This window comes from Anolis sagrei, chromosome 6, assembly GCF_037176765.1.
Source record: "Anolis sagrei isolate rAnoSag1 chromosome 6, rAnoSag1.mat, whole genome shotgun sequence".
NCBI lineage: Eukaryota > Metazoa > Chordata > Lepidosauria > Squamata > Dactyloidae > Anolis > Anolis sagrei.
In genome coordinates this window covers 30860747-30876624 of record NC_090026.1, presented here as the reverse complement: position 1 = coordinate 30876624, position 15878 = coordinate 30860747, and the positions used below count along the sequence as shown (strand labels likewise).

General features: G+C 41.5%; 1 protein-coding gene across 1 annotated transcript in view; it reads right to left on the bottom strand.

The window, feature by feature from the left end:
* Positions 1–15312, bottom strand: part of COL1A1 (collagen type I alpha 1 chain) — a 46155-nt gene extending 30843 nt beyond the window's left edge. Inside the window, exons 1-19 of the mRNA XM_060780820.2 lie at positions 15066–15312; positions 12524–12715; positions 10845–10879; positions 10676–10711; positions 9965–10048; positions 9787–9855; positions 8523–8567; positions 7075–7128; positions 6729–6782; positions 5747–5800; positions 4639–4692; positions 4015–4068; positions 3875–3919; positions 2396–2449; positions 2209–2253; positions 1846–1899; positions 846–944; positions 689–733; positions 501–599 (exon numbers count right to left, since the gene is read on the bottom strand). Of these exons, the coding sequence (XP_060636803.2) occupies positions 501–599; positions 689–733; positions 846–944; positions 1846–1899; positions 2209–2253; positions 2396–2449; positions 3875–3919; positions 4015–4068; positions 4639–4692; positions 5747–5800; positions 6729–6782; positions 7075–7128; positions 8523–8567; positions 9787–9855; positions 9965–10048; positions 10676–10711; positions 10845–10879; positions 12524–12715; positions 15066–15147 (1254 nt within the window). The 5' untranslated portion in view covers positions 15148–15312. The remainder of the gene's footprint in view (positions 1–500; positions 600–688; positions 734–845; positions 945–1845; positions 1900–2208; positions 2254–2395; positions 2450–3874; positions 3920–4014; positions 4069–4638; positions 4693–5746; positions 5801–6728; positions 6783–7074; positions 7129–8522; positions 8568–9786; positions 9856–9964; positions 10049–10675; positions 10712–10844; positions 10880–12523; positions 12716–15065) is intronic.
* Positions 15313–15878: the final 566 nt, after the last annotated feature.

Below are 15878 nucleotides of genomic sequence, written 5' to 3'. Positions count from 1 at the left end.
GACAGCCTGTGAAATAACTATAGAATCGTTAGCCACAAACATAGATTTCTGCACTACGATGTCTCGCTTTGCTGCTTTACCCCATCTGCTACACAGATTTAGCTACTTTGAAAGGTTGTAATTTTCAAACTATCAAAAGCCAGCATGTGCTGACAGGGTGGCGTAATAGGATTCCAAAGTCAGAAAATATCTGCAGGCTTTATTCCTCTGATCAGGTATAGAATTGGAACTAAGTGGTAGCATTATGAGAATGTCGGCACTGGGACTATTAAACAATCACAGCTGGGGAGGAAGTGAGAATGGGAAATCCAAGGGGAGATAATGTCTAAGTTAGTTATATTGTTATAGGAATTTGTGGTATCTCCATGTGGATATAGAACTTGGGATATGCCAGACAGCCCACCCAGGTATCCAGCCTTTGATTTTTTTTTCAGACTTTTGAAAATAAGCTCAATATGAGTGTTGAGTCAAAAGGTGAGTTAAAATGAGAAGGTACTTACGCTGTTACCCTTGGGACCAGGAGCGCCGCTGGGGCCTTGAGGTCCAGCTGGACCACGAGCACCAGGGAAGCCAGGAGCGCCAGCAATACCGGGAGCACCCTAAAAGAGAGGGCAGAGATGGTGAGGTTGGTGGCAAGACAGGGTGCTGAAAAAGTGAAGGAAAGTACTAGGATACGGAGACAACTTACAGTTGCACCTTTGGCACCAGGTTGACCATCAGAACCAGGGTTGCCCTACAACAGAAAAGGAAGAGAAAAGGATCATCATCAACAACACAATTAAAAGAGTCTGAAAGGTGTAAGAATGACAAATAAAAGAAAAAAAAACATGGATGGTATAGCTTACAGAAGGACCAGCAGAGCCAGCAGGACCAGGTGGGCCAGGTTCACCACGAGCACCTTGTGGGCCTTCACTACCACGGGAACCTTGAGCACCGGTTTCACCCTGAGCAACAAAAGAAAGAAGATGGATTATGAGTGCATGTATTTCCTCTAAAGTCTCATGATGACATGTTCCTTCTCAGCCAGACTGTGCTATGTCACACCTAATGCTCAAGCCTCAAATCTTCATCTTCCTATCAGGATCACTGGTTCAGTACTACAAGACCTATGACTTGGTTTATCAGAGCCTAATTTCCTCCCCAAAATCTAGAGATCAAAGATTTGAAGTTTATCTAAGACAGATAAGGTAGACCTTTCAAGGTCTGTTGCTGTGGTCCACTGAAGACCCCTCTTAAGCATTTTGATTCAAGAATGTTGTGGTTGTTGCTCTTTTTGGTATCATAAGTTGAAGGTATAACATGGGATCCCCCCCCCCCCCATATTTGCATCTTCTCAAAGGGGTATATTTCAGACAGTGGGATGGGAAGTAACAGTGTCCCTCAACATATTTCTATCACATATTAAAGAAATATGAGAAATGGGTATGCAGAACCACACCTTTCCTAATATATAAGAAATGGATTACTCCAGTCTGTAGATTCCTTAATCTTGATTCCTTAATGGATCATTAGAACTCAGCCACAGTGAGGTAAATGCAGCATAAAGCGAGATTATGGTGTTTTTCAGAAAAAGGACTTATCATTGTGAGGAGCTTAGCAGTGCAAGAGTAGTCCATAATCCTTTACTAGGAGCAATAAAATACTTATTGCTGTTTTGCTAAGAAATCTAGGGCAAAAATAATACCATAGAAATCTTCATTTAAAAAAGAGAAGGAGAATACTGACAAATGCACCTGTTAGTGCTGTTTTTTTTAGAACGGATGGAAGTGAACTTTCTGTTTCGATGCTACTCTGATCTTCACAAAAAAGGTCCTTTAAAATGACAAGAGATTGAAGTGTCCTTACCTTAGGGCCAGCGGCACCAGGGAAGCCAGGAGGACCAGCTGGGCCAGTGGGGCCCTGAAAGAAGAAAAGGAAGACATTAAGTGGTGGTCATAGAGTTTTCCTTAGTGTCTCAGATTCCAAGCATTGGCCATCCGGTCTCAAAAAATGGGCCTTTGTTTCAAAATTGACAGGAAAAAGGAAACTGGCACAAAACAACCTGTTCCATCCCATTGCCTGTTATAATGCAACGATTGCCCAGATCCCAGTTTTGGTTAGGTTGTGTGGCCCTGGTCATAATTTTGTATGGCCCTTCTTTTGCCACAAGGAAACAATCTCTGCTCAGGCAATATTTGAGAAGTAGCAGAACTTTGCTGAAATACTTACTGGAGGACCAGCAGCACCTGCAGCACCATCATTACCACGAGCACCCTGTAAGAAAGAAGAAGGGAAAAAAGTTTTGAGTTGCAGTCCCTGTATTACCAAGACCTAGAAGAAATGGAAGCTGGTAGCTGAAGCTGGTTCACAAAGTACCAACATGTAGCTATCTAGCAATGCAAAATGATATACTTACAGCAGGGCCAGCCTGACCAGGACGGCCTCTCTCACCAGGAAGACCACGGGGACCCTAGTCAGAGGAAAAAGAAATAAGATCAGAGGAGAAATAGCATTGTTCTCAGTATCTTTGTTATGCATTTATCCTTTCCCTTAACCTGCTTGTTCTGGTTCTTTTTGCCATACATCAGAATAATAATAATAATAATAATAATAATAATAATAATAATACCCCACCTTTTCTCTGCACAAGGAGATTCAAATTGGCTGAATTTATTATTTCCATTAGTCTGCTTGTTCTTAAACATTCACAACAACTTTCTATAAGTGCAATGCCACCTTCTTGCAGGTAGTGAAGGATTCCTTAGTCATTAAGGAACTGCAGCCATGGCGAAGGCATTGCTTGAAAGTCTTGTAGCACTTAAGTTTTATTTGGCATAAATATTTATAAAAGCTAACATCATAAGATATCCATGTCTCTTTCTCCATACACCTCATGTGCTGCAGACTGAACCTCATTTTTTACAGTTCTCCATTTCTCTTAGAATGGCGCTTTCTGGATCCACCTGTAAACCTTACTATCTGAAATTCCACACAGAAATCCCCAGTTTGGTATAGTAATCTTACTCAAAATGTCTCCCTGTAGCCCTCATGTCAAGATGTTCTATCCCTGGTGTAGGAAGCTGCCATTACTCATGTAAGGTTAGAGTTAGACTAAACAGCTAATTACATTTTAGCATTACTGTGCATTAGCCACCACATAAAACCTGGTTCATCGGAAAGTTCTTCACAGGCACTAACCATGGAACAAACTATAAGAACAAACCTATAGCACTAGACAACTTCAGACAATTGGGCCTCACACAACTTCCAACAGTGCTAAAGCTTGTTGAAATAAAATTTTAGCATACTCTATTCCAAGAGCACAAAGACTGAAATATTTTTTTCATGTCAGGAACGACTTGAGAAACTGCAAGTCGCTTCTGGTGTGAGAGAATTGGCTGTCTGCAAGAACGTTGCCCAGGGGACACCTGGATGTTTTGATGTTTTACCATCCTTGTAGGAGGCTTCTCTCATGTCCCTGCATGGGGAGCTGGAGCTGACAGAGGGAGCTCATCCACACTCTCCCTGGATTCAAACCTTTGACCTGTTGGTCTTCAGTCCTGCCGGCACAAGGGTTTAACCCATTGCATCACCGGGGGTTCTGACTGAAAGATGTGACTATAATATATAGAACCTTTGAAGCCGTATTATGGTAAATCAGACTATTGGTCCACCTCACCCAAAAAATTCTACTCTGGTTATGTCAGTAGCTCTGTGGAGTCATTGAGCCCTTCTGCAAGCAAAGCCTGTGCTGTACCATTGAGATGTGGCAGGAAATGGAGAAGGTTTCCTCCATTTCTGTACACTTGTCTGCTGAAATTCAACCTAAGCTGCTAACATATACATGAATTAAAAGGATTACATGGAGAGTAGAATGAAGGACATGTATACTCACCACTTGTCCAGGAGCACCATTTTCACCAGGGCTACCAGGCTCACCCTAAAACAGAAAGCAGAACAGATGGTCAATACATCATGGGAGAGAAGACAACGTATATAAACTGAAGGAGGTCAGTACTTAAAGCAAATACCCACCTTGGGGCCAGCTGGACCAGCATCACCTTTAGCACCATCAAGACCACTGAAACCCTAAAAGGAGAAGAATGGATGAATGGAGAGAAAAAAAGAAATATTAGAATCAAAGAACAAAAAGGCATAGTTTGTCCTTAACTAAGAAGGCTATGGTTCCCATGATAGACAGCCAAGCAAAAATATTTCCATATTAGCAACCTTACAGAAGCTAAATTGGCCTAGATCTGGTCTGTGCAAGGTAAGAGATATCTTTTGAGATGTAAGAAAGACAGGATGTAAATGTACACCCAAATGCCTTAGCGTTTGACTGAGTTATGGATGTATTTATTGGACTTGGGCCAGGATTTGGCTGCTCACAAGAATGGGGGGAAAGGGCCACATTCTGAAGTTGCCCTAACCATTTGCTTGGATGTGATTGGCCACCTTCATGTTTGTATTAAATGCCAGCATTGAGGCAATTAACATGTCTTGGCAACAACTGCATGCAGTGGTTTTTCCCCCGATGGCAACAATTCATAAAAGTTCCCAAAAAGGATATGGCTACCCAAGAAATAAATTATCACTAGAGTACAAAAATTACACTATTCGTGAACCGAACTAGAGGTTGAAGAATTGGTAAGTACTTACTCGGTGTCCCTTCATGCCTGGCAGGCCAGCAGTTCCGGGAAGACCACGGGCACCCTGAAGGAAAAGAACAATAAATTATGTAGAAGAGAGCAAAGAGAAGAGGAATTTGTTCTTCTAGTTCTGTTGGCTATGTGTAGATGGGAAATCTTCATGCCATGCACTGGCATATGATTGATGCATGTTTAATCTGTATTTTAACAGGAACCAAAAGTCTTTGTAGGATGATGATTAAAAAACCCCAGAGAGATTCAACTGGGGCAGATTACCTGCATTCTGGTTGGACCATCTTAATGGCCCACTTTTATCCTCCAAAAATGGCTCCCTGAACATTACTTTTGAATACAACTCACAATGAAAGATTTCAAGATGGAACTACCCACCAAGAGCTCGCAATTCTCAATCTATCTGCATTCACCTAATACAGTTAACAGAGTCAATGGAGTTCAGATGTGGTTTCAAAATCTTCCTTATTGTGAAATGATCACCTTGTTGCCTTGAGGAAACTGCCTATTACTATGAGGATGAGTTGAAATAGTGAGTCTTCTATGTTGCACTTGCATTAAGTAGTGGAGTGGTGGTGGGAAGAATTATGATGCTTAAGCTTCCTTGTATCAATGCTCCCTACCACTTCTTAGGTGGGCAACATGATCTTTTCAAGGTCATTCATTCTCACTCTCATTAGCTCCTTCCAGAATGGCCAGGAATGCTGGAATTTGTAGCTTAAGAACATCTGAAGGGCCAGAAAGTCACTGTATCTAGCTCAACTTGTTCTTTCAAAGGCTCTACTACAGTGGTTCTCAACCTGTAGGTCACCAGGTGTTTTGGCCTACAACTCCCAGATATCCCAGCCAGTTTACCAGCTGTTAGGATTTCTGGGAGTTGGAGGCCAAAACATCTGGAGACCTACAGGTTGAGAACCACTGCTCTACTACAAGTGTTGGTAGCTGCGTTGCTCTCTCAAGGAAACACAAGTTGCTCTCTCAAGGCAACATTACCAAAGTTTTCTATAAATTGGATAGCTGTTCAAGTTGTGATGCTTCATAATAGGGCAGGTGCTTGATAGCCATCCCATCATGTTCTTGCAAACCAGGAAGAAAAGAGATCTTACCTGTGGGCCAGGAGCCCCACGCTCACCAGGACGGCCAGGTTTACCAGCTTCACCCTTGGGGAAAGAAGAAAAGAAAAGATCTAAGCCAGTGCCAAAACAATTATGCTTTACAGCTGTTAACTAGGGGGGAACTATTGAATGAGATTCTGGCCTTGTGAAGGATGACCTAGATTCTTTTGTATCCTATGATGGACTGATGTTGAAGATTTTGGGCCAGTCTCATAAAGTCAACAAGTATAGCCAGCTCAGAAGTGAAAGATGGTAAATGGCGTAATGGGCTATCACAGAGAGGAGAGAGCAAGCCTATTCTCTGTTGCCCTAGAAGGCAAGACCAGGTCTAATGGTCTGAAGTTACAGGAAAGTAGATTTCAACTGAATACTAGAAGGAACGTGTTGACACTGAGAGCACTTTGGTAATGCAAGCAATCGTCAAGAGAGGTGGTGGAGGTCTCCTTTTCTGGACATCTTCAAAAAGAAGTTGGAGAGCCACCTGATAGAGTTGATTTCATTGGGATCCTGTTTTAAGCAAGGACTAGGATGATGGCCCTCATGATGGCCCATGAGGTCTCTTGCAACTCTATGATTCTGTGACTCTAAGAAATAATCAGACATGTTGGTGAAACTCCATTGGGTAGGTGGCATGGAGTTAAGAGACTGCAACCTCAATGGAGGTTGATATTACAGACTGCACTAGAGCAAAGAGACTGCAATGCATCCAAAGGAGTTAATATCATCAGTGCACAGTGTTGCAGTTTCTAATGGAAGACACCCTTAGAAAGGCTCCTGAAGGTGGCAAGGACCCTCTATCTACATATTTTGATACCATGTCATTTTTCTAGAGATAGTGCAAGACTGGAACATCATGGAACAATTTCAACTTTCATGCCAATGATTTGCTTGACATTTTGGACACACCCTGTCTTTGGATTATTACAAAGAAAAGAGTTTCCCTCCCCTCCAGAAGAGAGACAAAGTCACTCACATCATCTCCGTTCTTTCCAGGGGGGCCAGCTGGACCGCGGGGACCCATTGGACCCTAGAGAATTTGTTAAGAAAAAAAAAAGATGAGTTTAAATCAGAAGCAACAAGACATTCTTTCTCTCATGTCCCTCCCAATTATATAACCCAGATATTAGAAAAAAATGGATCCAAATAAGGATCTATGCATGGCACTGTGTTCCCAAGCTCCCCCATGTGGCGGAATATGAGAACTGCAATGAACAAGGAGATTCCTGCTCTGTTCTGCTTGGCAATAAAAATAATAATGCAAGCACAAAAAGAAAGGGAAAAAGAAAAAAAAAAAGAAAAAAAGATCAGATGGTACTCACAGAAGCTCCAGCCTCTCCGGGTTCACCAGGGGGACCTTGGAAACCTTGGGGGCCCTGGAAGAACAAAAATACACCTATGTTAGAAGAAAAGGACTGCATTATTGTAACCCAACGTATTTTGAGTACTTTAGGGAAGAACACTAACAATTCCAACAACATTGAGACCTCCATTCCCGCTGTCTCCACTGCTGTCTCCATATTGTTATCTTCTGCTCTCTTGGGCTTTTTACTGAGACCCCGCTGGTTTACTGACACCCTACACCTCATATTATTATCCCAATTTGTTTTTTTTGTGTGTGTGTCAGGAATGACCTGAGAAACTGTAAATCGCTTCTGGTGTGAGAGAATTGGCCATCTGCAAGGACGCCCGGATGTTTTGATGTTTTACCATCCTTGTGGGAAGCTTCTCTTATGTCAACGCATGGGGAGCCGGAGCTGATAGAGGGAGCTCATCTGTGCTCTCCCCAGATTCGAACCTGTGACCTGTTGGCCTTCAGTCCTGCTGGCATAAGGGTTTAACCCATTGTGCCACTGGGAGCTCCATTATCCCAATGAATTCCCTAATAACAATTAACTCAAGTTAGATCTCATGGGAACTATGCAAAGAAATAAAAGATGGCTACCTCTGAACATAAGCAAAGGGCATCAAAGACCAACTAGGGCTATTTGTTTGGAGAGAGGGTTGCTGCAAGAATCCATGGATTCTGTGATTTTTTTTTGTTTGAAAAGAGATTTCTGGGAAGGAGGTGGTGCCTGTGGCCCAATGTAGGGCACACGTTTTGGTCCTCATGGTTTAAGACCCCATATAAACACAGGGCCATCTTCTATATTATAGGGATTTTGGTCCCTGTGATTAAAGATGTAACACAGATATGTAACACAGATATGCGATTTTCTTGGCAGGGGGTTGGACTGGATGGCCCACAATGTCTCTTCCAACTCAAGGATTCTATGTTTTTATGACTATCTTATATAATAGAGGAAAGTAGACGTGGCAAAGAAATCTGTTTCTGTTCTTGGCTGCTCAAAATCTTGCAAACATTCATGTGAATGGAAGAGGTAACTCAAGAGGGGACCAACTACTGATGCAACATGTAAAAAGAATCTCCAAAGCAGTGTCGCATTCTGTGCTCAGATTAGTTAGATTCATCAACTCTGCAACCACTACCAATTAAGTAGAGGTTTTAATATTCTCCAAAATATTTCTGGTATTCTCGACAATCGAAAGCTGAATACAGAATACAGAATCCTTACTCAGTCAATGGAAATTATACTCCTCAATTCATCGCCCAAGAAACAAACAAACTTGGATTATTAGTGTGTTGAGCATTGTTTTAAGTAATGGAAGACTACTAATGGATTCCTACTTTCACATAAAATAGTTATATGCCTATCTAAAGGCATTTTTAAATGACCCTTTTCCCAAGAAAAGAGAGAAAAGTACTTACAGGGGCACCAGGGGGACCAGGAAGACCACGGGGACCAGCTGGACCCTAAAAAAAGGAAGAAATACATCTTGTCTTGACTTCAATCAATATCCATGCACCTAAGGCATGCCCTGAAAATAATACTTTCTTGACATCACTTTATTGTTTCAAGTTCTTTTTTTCTTATGAGCTAGGTTTCAGTATCCCTTTACGTCATTTGCTGAATTACTTCTTTTCCATATTCTCTAAATAACCCATCCTTCTTGCATCGGCTTCTACAGCTATTCCCAGCTGCTTGGATCTTTGATGTTGAATTGTTTATTTAAAGTGGATCAATAACACAAAATGAGAGTTTCCTACTCAAGCAAACAATGTTAAGAGAAGCAGGGAGAAAATTCAGCAAAAGTAATAATGTATGTGAACTGACTTTGTGCATCCTTACACCGATGCTTCATTTGAATGTGTATTGATGAGTACATATTTTTAAAATTGGAACTATCATATCCCAGTTATAGACTTAAGGCGCGACCCCCCCCCCCCCCCAGTCTCAGTTCTCAGTTCCAACTTCTGAAATGACCTATTTTATAGGGATGCTGTGAAATGTATTTTTCAACACTTGGTGGAAATTACAGATTGGATCTAGGTTTAGGCAGATCCATTGAAATAATTAGAACTTAAGTAACTCATCAATAACTTAAAAGCCATTGATTTCAATACTTGTATTCCGACTAAATCTGAAACTAGCCCACTGGGATTTGATGGACTATATGGCCCATCATTCCTGATCACTGACCCTGCTGGTTGCAGTGAGTGGGGACTGGAATCTATCAGTATCTGGAGGACAAGTCCCCACGTGATATAAACACACAACCACAAATATTATAGACATCATGGTTGTCAATTCAATAAACTCACATTCCTTTTCTGCAATGAAAAGAAGATTTTACATTCTTATTCTGCCTTTTCTGTTACAATCTATCCTCAGGGGAAAATGGGGATATCTTTGGCTCTTCGTAAGAGGAAGATAGGCTTTTCCTTTGGTGAGCATATGAAACTAGCACCAGTAAACAAAATATACCCATATCTTATGTATCTGCGTTTTTATGATGTCTCCATTTTGCCCTGCGGATTAAGGAACTGAGCAGATCCCAATGGAGTCTTTGGTTGACACTTTCTAGAGTGTTACCCATTTCCCCTTTCAGACTGGCTTCCTACATTACTTCTTCCTGTCCAAAATCTTTAGGCAACATTTCTCCTGAACCTTCCAGAAAGCATCAACACTTACCATGGGGCCAGGAAGAGACAGGCCACCGGATTTTTCATCATAACCATAAGACAGTTGAGGAGCAAAGTTCTGAAAGAGAGGAGAAGACAAAGAAGAGAGAACATTATTAAGGTTCTTACAAAGCTATTCTTAAATATGAATTTGGAATAATCAAGTTAACTGGAGAAAGCCAACTTACTCCGCCGAGACCAGGGGGGCCTGGAGGGCCTGGGGGTCCAGGTTTTCCGGGACTGCCGTCTCTGCCGGGTGGGCCTGGAGGTCCCTGGAGACAAAGACAATGAGAAGACACCATTGGACATGTTGACACTATAGCTCCTTTATAGAACTTGTTGAAAAAACCCCTCTCCAAGGATAAATGCGAACAATAGCTTAGCTAGACCTCTCTCTCTTCCTTTGTCCCAAAGTCGAGAACAAGACTGAAACTTGGGCACAAAATTTCTGGAGGATCAAGTCATTGTGGAATGATAATGAATGAAACCAAAGTGATCATAATCCTTATTTATTTATGCATTTATTTTTGGAAACAACAGTTGGGCATACAGAATTGCTGCAGAGCATTAGAATGGGGCTTGTTTTGGGAATGTTGCATTTTTTTTCATCCCAAAAAAATCTTTCAACCGATGTTGTAAAAGCAAGTTAATGCAAACTGTAATGTGCGTCCTACAAGATGGAGATGGAAAAGTGTTGGAAAGAACAGTCTAAGCAGAGAAGACATCTTCTCACCCAGAAATGGAAATTTCAAAATTTCAAATTGTGTCTCAAATTTTATGATTGTTTTATTCAACATTTTGACATCCTATCTCCTACTTTGTTGTTGTTATTGTTTTTTAAAAAGAACAACATTATAATGTAAGATACCATCAACTAAAGCATAATTACAAATACCTACCGTGTCTCCACTTGGGCCTCTCTCTCCTCTAGGACCCTATCCAATAGGAAGATAATTGTGATTAATACAACAAAATCAGCACATTCAATGGAAATAGAATTTAAAATTGCAACCCCCCCCCCCAAAAAACCCCCCAAAACAAAAAGAAACCAAAAAGAAAATACTTTACCTCTACTCCAGTTTCTGGGTAGGAAACAGATCCGCCTTGAATACAAAAGGAAAAGGACTGTGATGAATATGAAAACATCTCTTTTCGGTATGGATCACTGTCATCCACAAAACATTACAAAGACAATCAAACTACTACTAAATTCCACTGGGACAGGCTCAATTCATTCAATGTGTTTGATCCAGACTTAGAAATGTATAGAATCAACCCACTGATATAAATGGAACGCATTAATCAACACTACAACTGTAGACCAGTTGATTTATTGGTCCACAGCTATTATTATTTTATTATACTGACACAAAAACACAGCAAACACGATATATATGCTAGATATTGACAAGTCGGCTGTACAATCAAGGTTGTTGTTGTTGTTGTTATTGAGTGTATTATTATTATTATTATTATTATTATTATTATTATTATTATTATTGGGTTTACTCAATCCAGATCAATCCAGGCTTGTCTTCTGGCTACAGGACCTAAGTTTATTTTGATAAAATTAGCATCTCTTCTTATTGGAACTGTCAACTAGTGATCTAAAGGATATAATTTTAAAAATCCACATTCCATAAACAAAATTCTAGCCAGATGACTGCTCATAATCTGCCCATAAGGTCTACTAAATTTAAGATGACAATGACATAGTCTAAACTCCTTTGCACTCTTTCTGAAAATCCTTCCTGACCTTTACTTTTTGCCAACTTTCTGCATACATGCAATGAACATATGCAAATGCATTTATACACAAATGCTTGTATTAAATACAAATTAGTAAATATACACAAACGAAGATCAAACCTTTGATCTTAGACTGGTGCAATGGAATGTTGTGATTCAAAATGAAAACAATGCCTTAAGGGCCCTTCCACACAGCTGAATAAAATCCCACATTTTCTGCTTTGAACTGGAACATATGGCAGTGTGGACTCTGATAACCCAGTTCAAAGCAGATGTTGTGGGATTTTCTGCCTTGATATTCTGGGTTATATGGCTGTGTGGAAGGGCCTCTAGATGACAGGATAGGTGAGTGAATAGGTAATACTGGAGAAATTAACAGAGGGTTGTTGTGAGTTTTCCAGGCTGTATGGCCATGTTCCAGAAACATTCTCTCCTGACGTTTCGTCTGCATCTATGGCAGGCTTCTTCAGAGGTTGTGAAGATGCATGGGTGAACCTCGGAGGATGCCTGCTATAAATGCAGGTGAAACATCAGGAGAGAATGCTTCTGGAACATGGCCATGCAGCCCAGAAAACTCACAACAACCCGGTGATTCCAGCCATGAAAGCCTTCAACAATACATCAAAATGAACAGACTTACGGGAAAAACGTAGACAATATATCTCTATATGAGTGGATAGCTGATGTTTGATTCAATGGTTATGGACTACTGAATAAGAGGGGGAAAATAGAGGAAATAGGTGACTTGGTGGACATTGGGATACATTAGTGGAAAGTAAATAATTTGTCTGAGCAAATGAGTGAATTAGTGAAATTGGCTTGTTTAAGTAAGACTAGTCTTGAGTGTGAATAAATATGCTTGTGGAGGGACAGCTTTTTCAGTAGCTTGGTAGGACTCCCATTGAGTGACATGATAAATGGATTGGTGATGGAGATATGGAAGAAATAGTGGACAATTATGGACGGGCAGGATGGAAGAGTGTAGGGTAGGCCGGTACCTGATTCAGGACAGACTGGACAGCATTCTCCAAAAGGGATCTCGGGATTTTGGCAGTCTAGATCTTCACAGACCATGTTGTCGCAAAGGATGTTGCCGCTGTCGCAAACGCAGATCTGGCAGGGTTCTGGTTTCCAAACATCTTTGTCATTGTACCTTAGTCCGTCCTGTGTGCAGCTTCCTTTAGATGGAACTAAAGAAAGAAACAACAAAAGAAGCAAGATGCATGGGCGAACTGCTGAAGGTTGACTGAAAGCCAAGAAACATCAACAGAATAGATGAAGCAACTGAGAAGCCAATGGAATAATATAGTTTATGATGGACTGTCCTGGAAACCAAATCTATTTTCATCCATTTATTTCTTGATTGTGGGCCTCCCTTTTTCTCCACTCTCCGCATACATTGACTTTTGCATGCGTGTGTGTGTGTTTTAAAACCTCATCTGTTTTTCATCAAGTAAACTCTAGGACACAGGAAACGAGCCAGCCCCTCAATAACTCCTTCCAGTTGCTTTGGAATTTAAACAAAACCTCCGGCCAGTTGTTATATCCAACTGGTAACCTCAGCGCTCTGGAGCTGAAGCCAAACCAAACACACAGGCAAAAAGAGAAGGAAATTAACAACCTTCTGAATAGGAAAAAAGAGATAGAGGGAGAAAGTCTGGAATTCAAATTGAAGGAGGACCCATGCAGGGGGAGAAATGGTATCCCGTTGATATCATGTGTCCTCAGGAAATCGGATCTACTGCAAACAATTTTGGAGGGAGGAACAATCGGCAGGTGGAAACCATTTCAGGGAGGTTTCTCGGGCAAGATGTATGGCCTCCTCACTATCCAATACCTTATGCCAGCTTGTTTGGAAATCGTTATTTGGTGGACTAGTGCATGACTATCCAAGCCAAGCATGTCAACAAGAAGAGAAATGCAGAAGAGAGATGCCACTAAGGAATAAGACAATTTTGCTATCACTTTTTATTTTTCAAAAGAAAACTGGAAATATGGGATTTGCAATTGTTTCTCCCAGGACAGTGTGACTTTCTTCTAAAACAGAGCCCTGGACTCTTGATATACGCTCCTGACCTAATTCATCGAGATTTTACTTTATGAGTGCGAGGAGGGATGAAAGAAAATTCACGATTCAATAGGATTTACAGTTAAAAAGAAGGGCCTCAACTACTTTGAAACATCAAATTCACATCTACCAAGATCTTCCTGGAATGTGGCAAAGAAACTACATCAACCACTAGATGGCAGCAAAAGTCCCACATCTGGATACAAGATATCATCATTTCACATATTCTCTGTTGGTATTTTGATTTTTCGACCCCCACTAGGGGTGAGAAGAGCTTGCTAGTTAACCATCCTTAGTTGTTGACACTGAAAAGAGCTCATCTTTGTCCAGTGTGTGTCTTGTTCAAGGCCATTCTCCAAAACCCCACCCAAGGTAAGGCTAAGTCAATGAGAGCGCTCAAGGCAAAGCTAAACCTCCCGGTGACCACTAGATGTCGCTACTGGATTTTATTAACCAAAGTAAGTCATCCTTCCAATCCTTTACCATCCAAATGGCTTTGTCTATGAAGTGATGTCTAGACTTTTGTGCTTTATAGGTTGCTGAAACATTTTCCTTATGAATCATCTCAAAGCTCCCCCCACTTTTTAAACCTAATACTCTCCTGATGGCTTTTGCAGATGTCTACAACAAGGCAGGAAAATATTCTCCTACCCTCCTCTCCCTCCTCACAACTTTTCTGTTCTAGCTTTCCAAGAATGCAAAATGACTTTTCCATCATTCACTGTAGTTCCCCCTCCCTTTTCCTGTCCCCCTCCAACGATAATCCCCTCCCAGTCCCACCCGCCCTCTCCTTTGCTGAACTTGGCAAGACAGAGCAGAGCTTCTAATTGATCCAACTTGTTGCTTTGCCCCAAGGGATGTGTTTGGGAAGGAGAGAAGGAGAAAGGGAAGGAGGGGGAGGAAAAGAAACCAAAGGAAGCATGCCCAAGGCTACACACAGCTGGTTAAGTTTGCTTTTAGAAGTGTTTTTTTTCCTGCACAGGACACTTCCATGGAACCAACACTTTGATGGAATACAACATTTAATTTTACCCAGATATTACAAACTTTCTCTCCTTGCTTTCATACCAATCCCAGATGCTCTCGGAAGGTCATGAACATACATTGACCTTTTCTCCAAACCAGCTGTAACATGCACTTTCTTTACTCGGTCTTATCTTTAGGTTATCCGAGCGAAGTAGGAGCATACAACAGGGACCTCAATTAGTTTACAAAACCCAAAACATTTCTTTCGCCTCTGTTCCTTGCGCAAATAGTTCCGCAGAAATGCTTTGACCCTCTGCTTGCTCCACATCTGGATTTTATGCATTTTGGATTTTAAGGAAACAACATTGCATTTCTTTCGAAAGAGATAGAAAGAGATAATCTGGGTGGAAAGGCTTTTCCTCCATCTCCTTATAATCCCAACGGACACAAAAATGGCTATTGAGCGCATACGCAGTGCTGAGAGGTATGTAAGTTATGGTACTTACTGTCTTCTTCGCCTTGGCCATTGGTGAGTAGAACAGTTGCTGCTATCAAAAGCAGTAACCGGGAATCCACAAAGCTGAACATGTCTAAATATTAGACATGAAGACTCTTTGTATCCTTGGTTCTGCTTTAGTGTCCAGTCATACAGGAACGGTCTGACTTATGTAGTTCCACTCCAGACCCCAGCAGAAACTTCCTACTGACTCTGTCAACTTCTTAGGCTCCCCTTTTATACGGTCCAGTGTCCCAGAGGAGGATCCCTCTCTCACTTGCTTCTGAGGGCTGTGGGGGGATCTTGGGCCAGCCCCTCAGCCAATCAGAGGAAGCCAGCCTGCCCCCAACACCCCCCCCCCAACACACGCATACAGACTGCACACATAGGCACCCACTCCCAAAAAGTTGGAGAAGCAAAGCCAAGCCCCTTTCTAACCAATCACAAAAGCATGGACCCTGAAAACCTCCCTTCCCAAAACCAGTGGGTTTTCGAGATTGGAATGAGATTCTGCAGGAGGAGGGAGGAGTATAACAGGATATGATTTGGCTCTGTGTGTCTGGTGAGAGGGGAACTAAGGGAAGATTAAGGGAGCAAAATCATTTGGGGGAGATAGGCGTGATAAAGAGAACTTGGAAGTGGAAGGAGCCTTGCAAGAGTAGAATGTCAAGATTAGAAAAGTGTAAGGTGGAATGTATTGTTTTTTGCACAAACTAGCAAAGCACCTGTGCAGGTGGAGCACCAGAGGGTGGTATAGAGCAAAAAGTGTATTTGTGCATGCCTTTTCTTAAAACAAAAAGAGAACAAAAGTGATGGGACAATG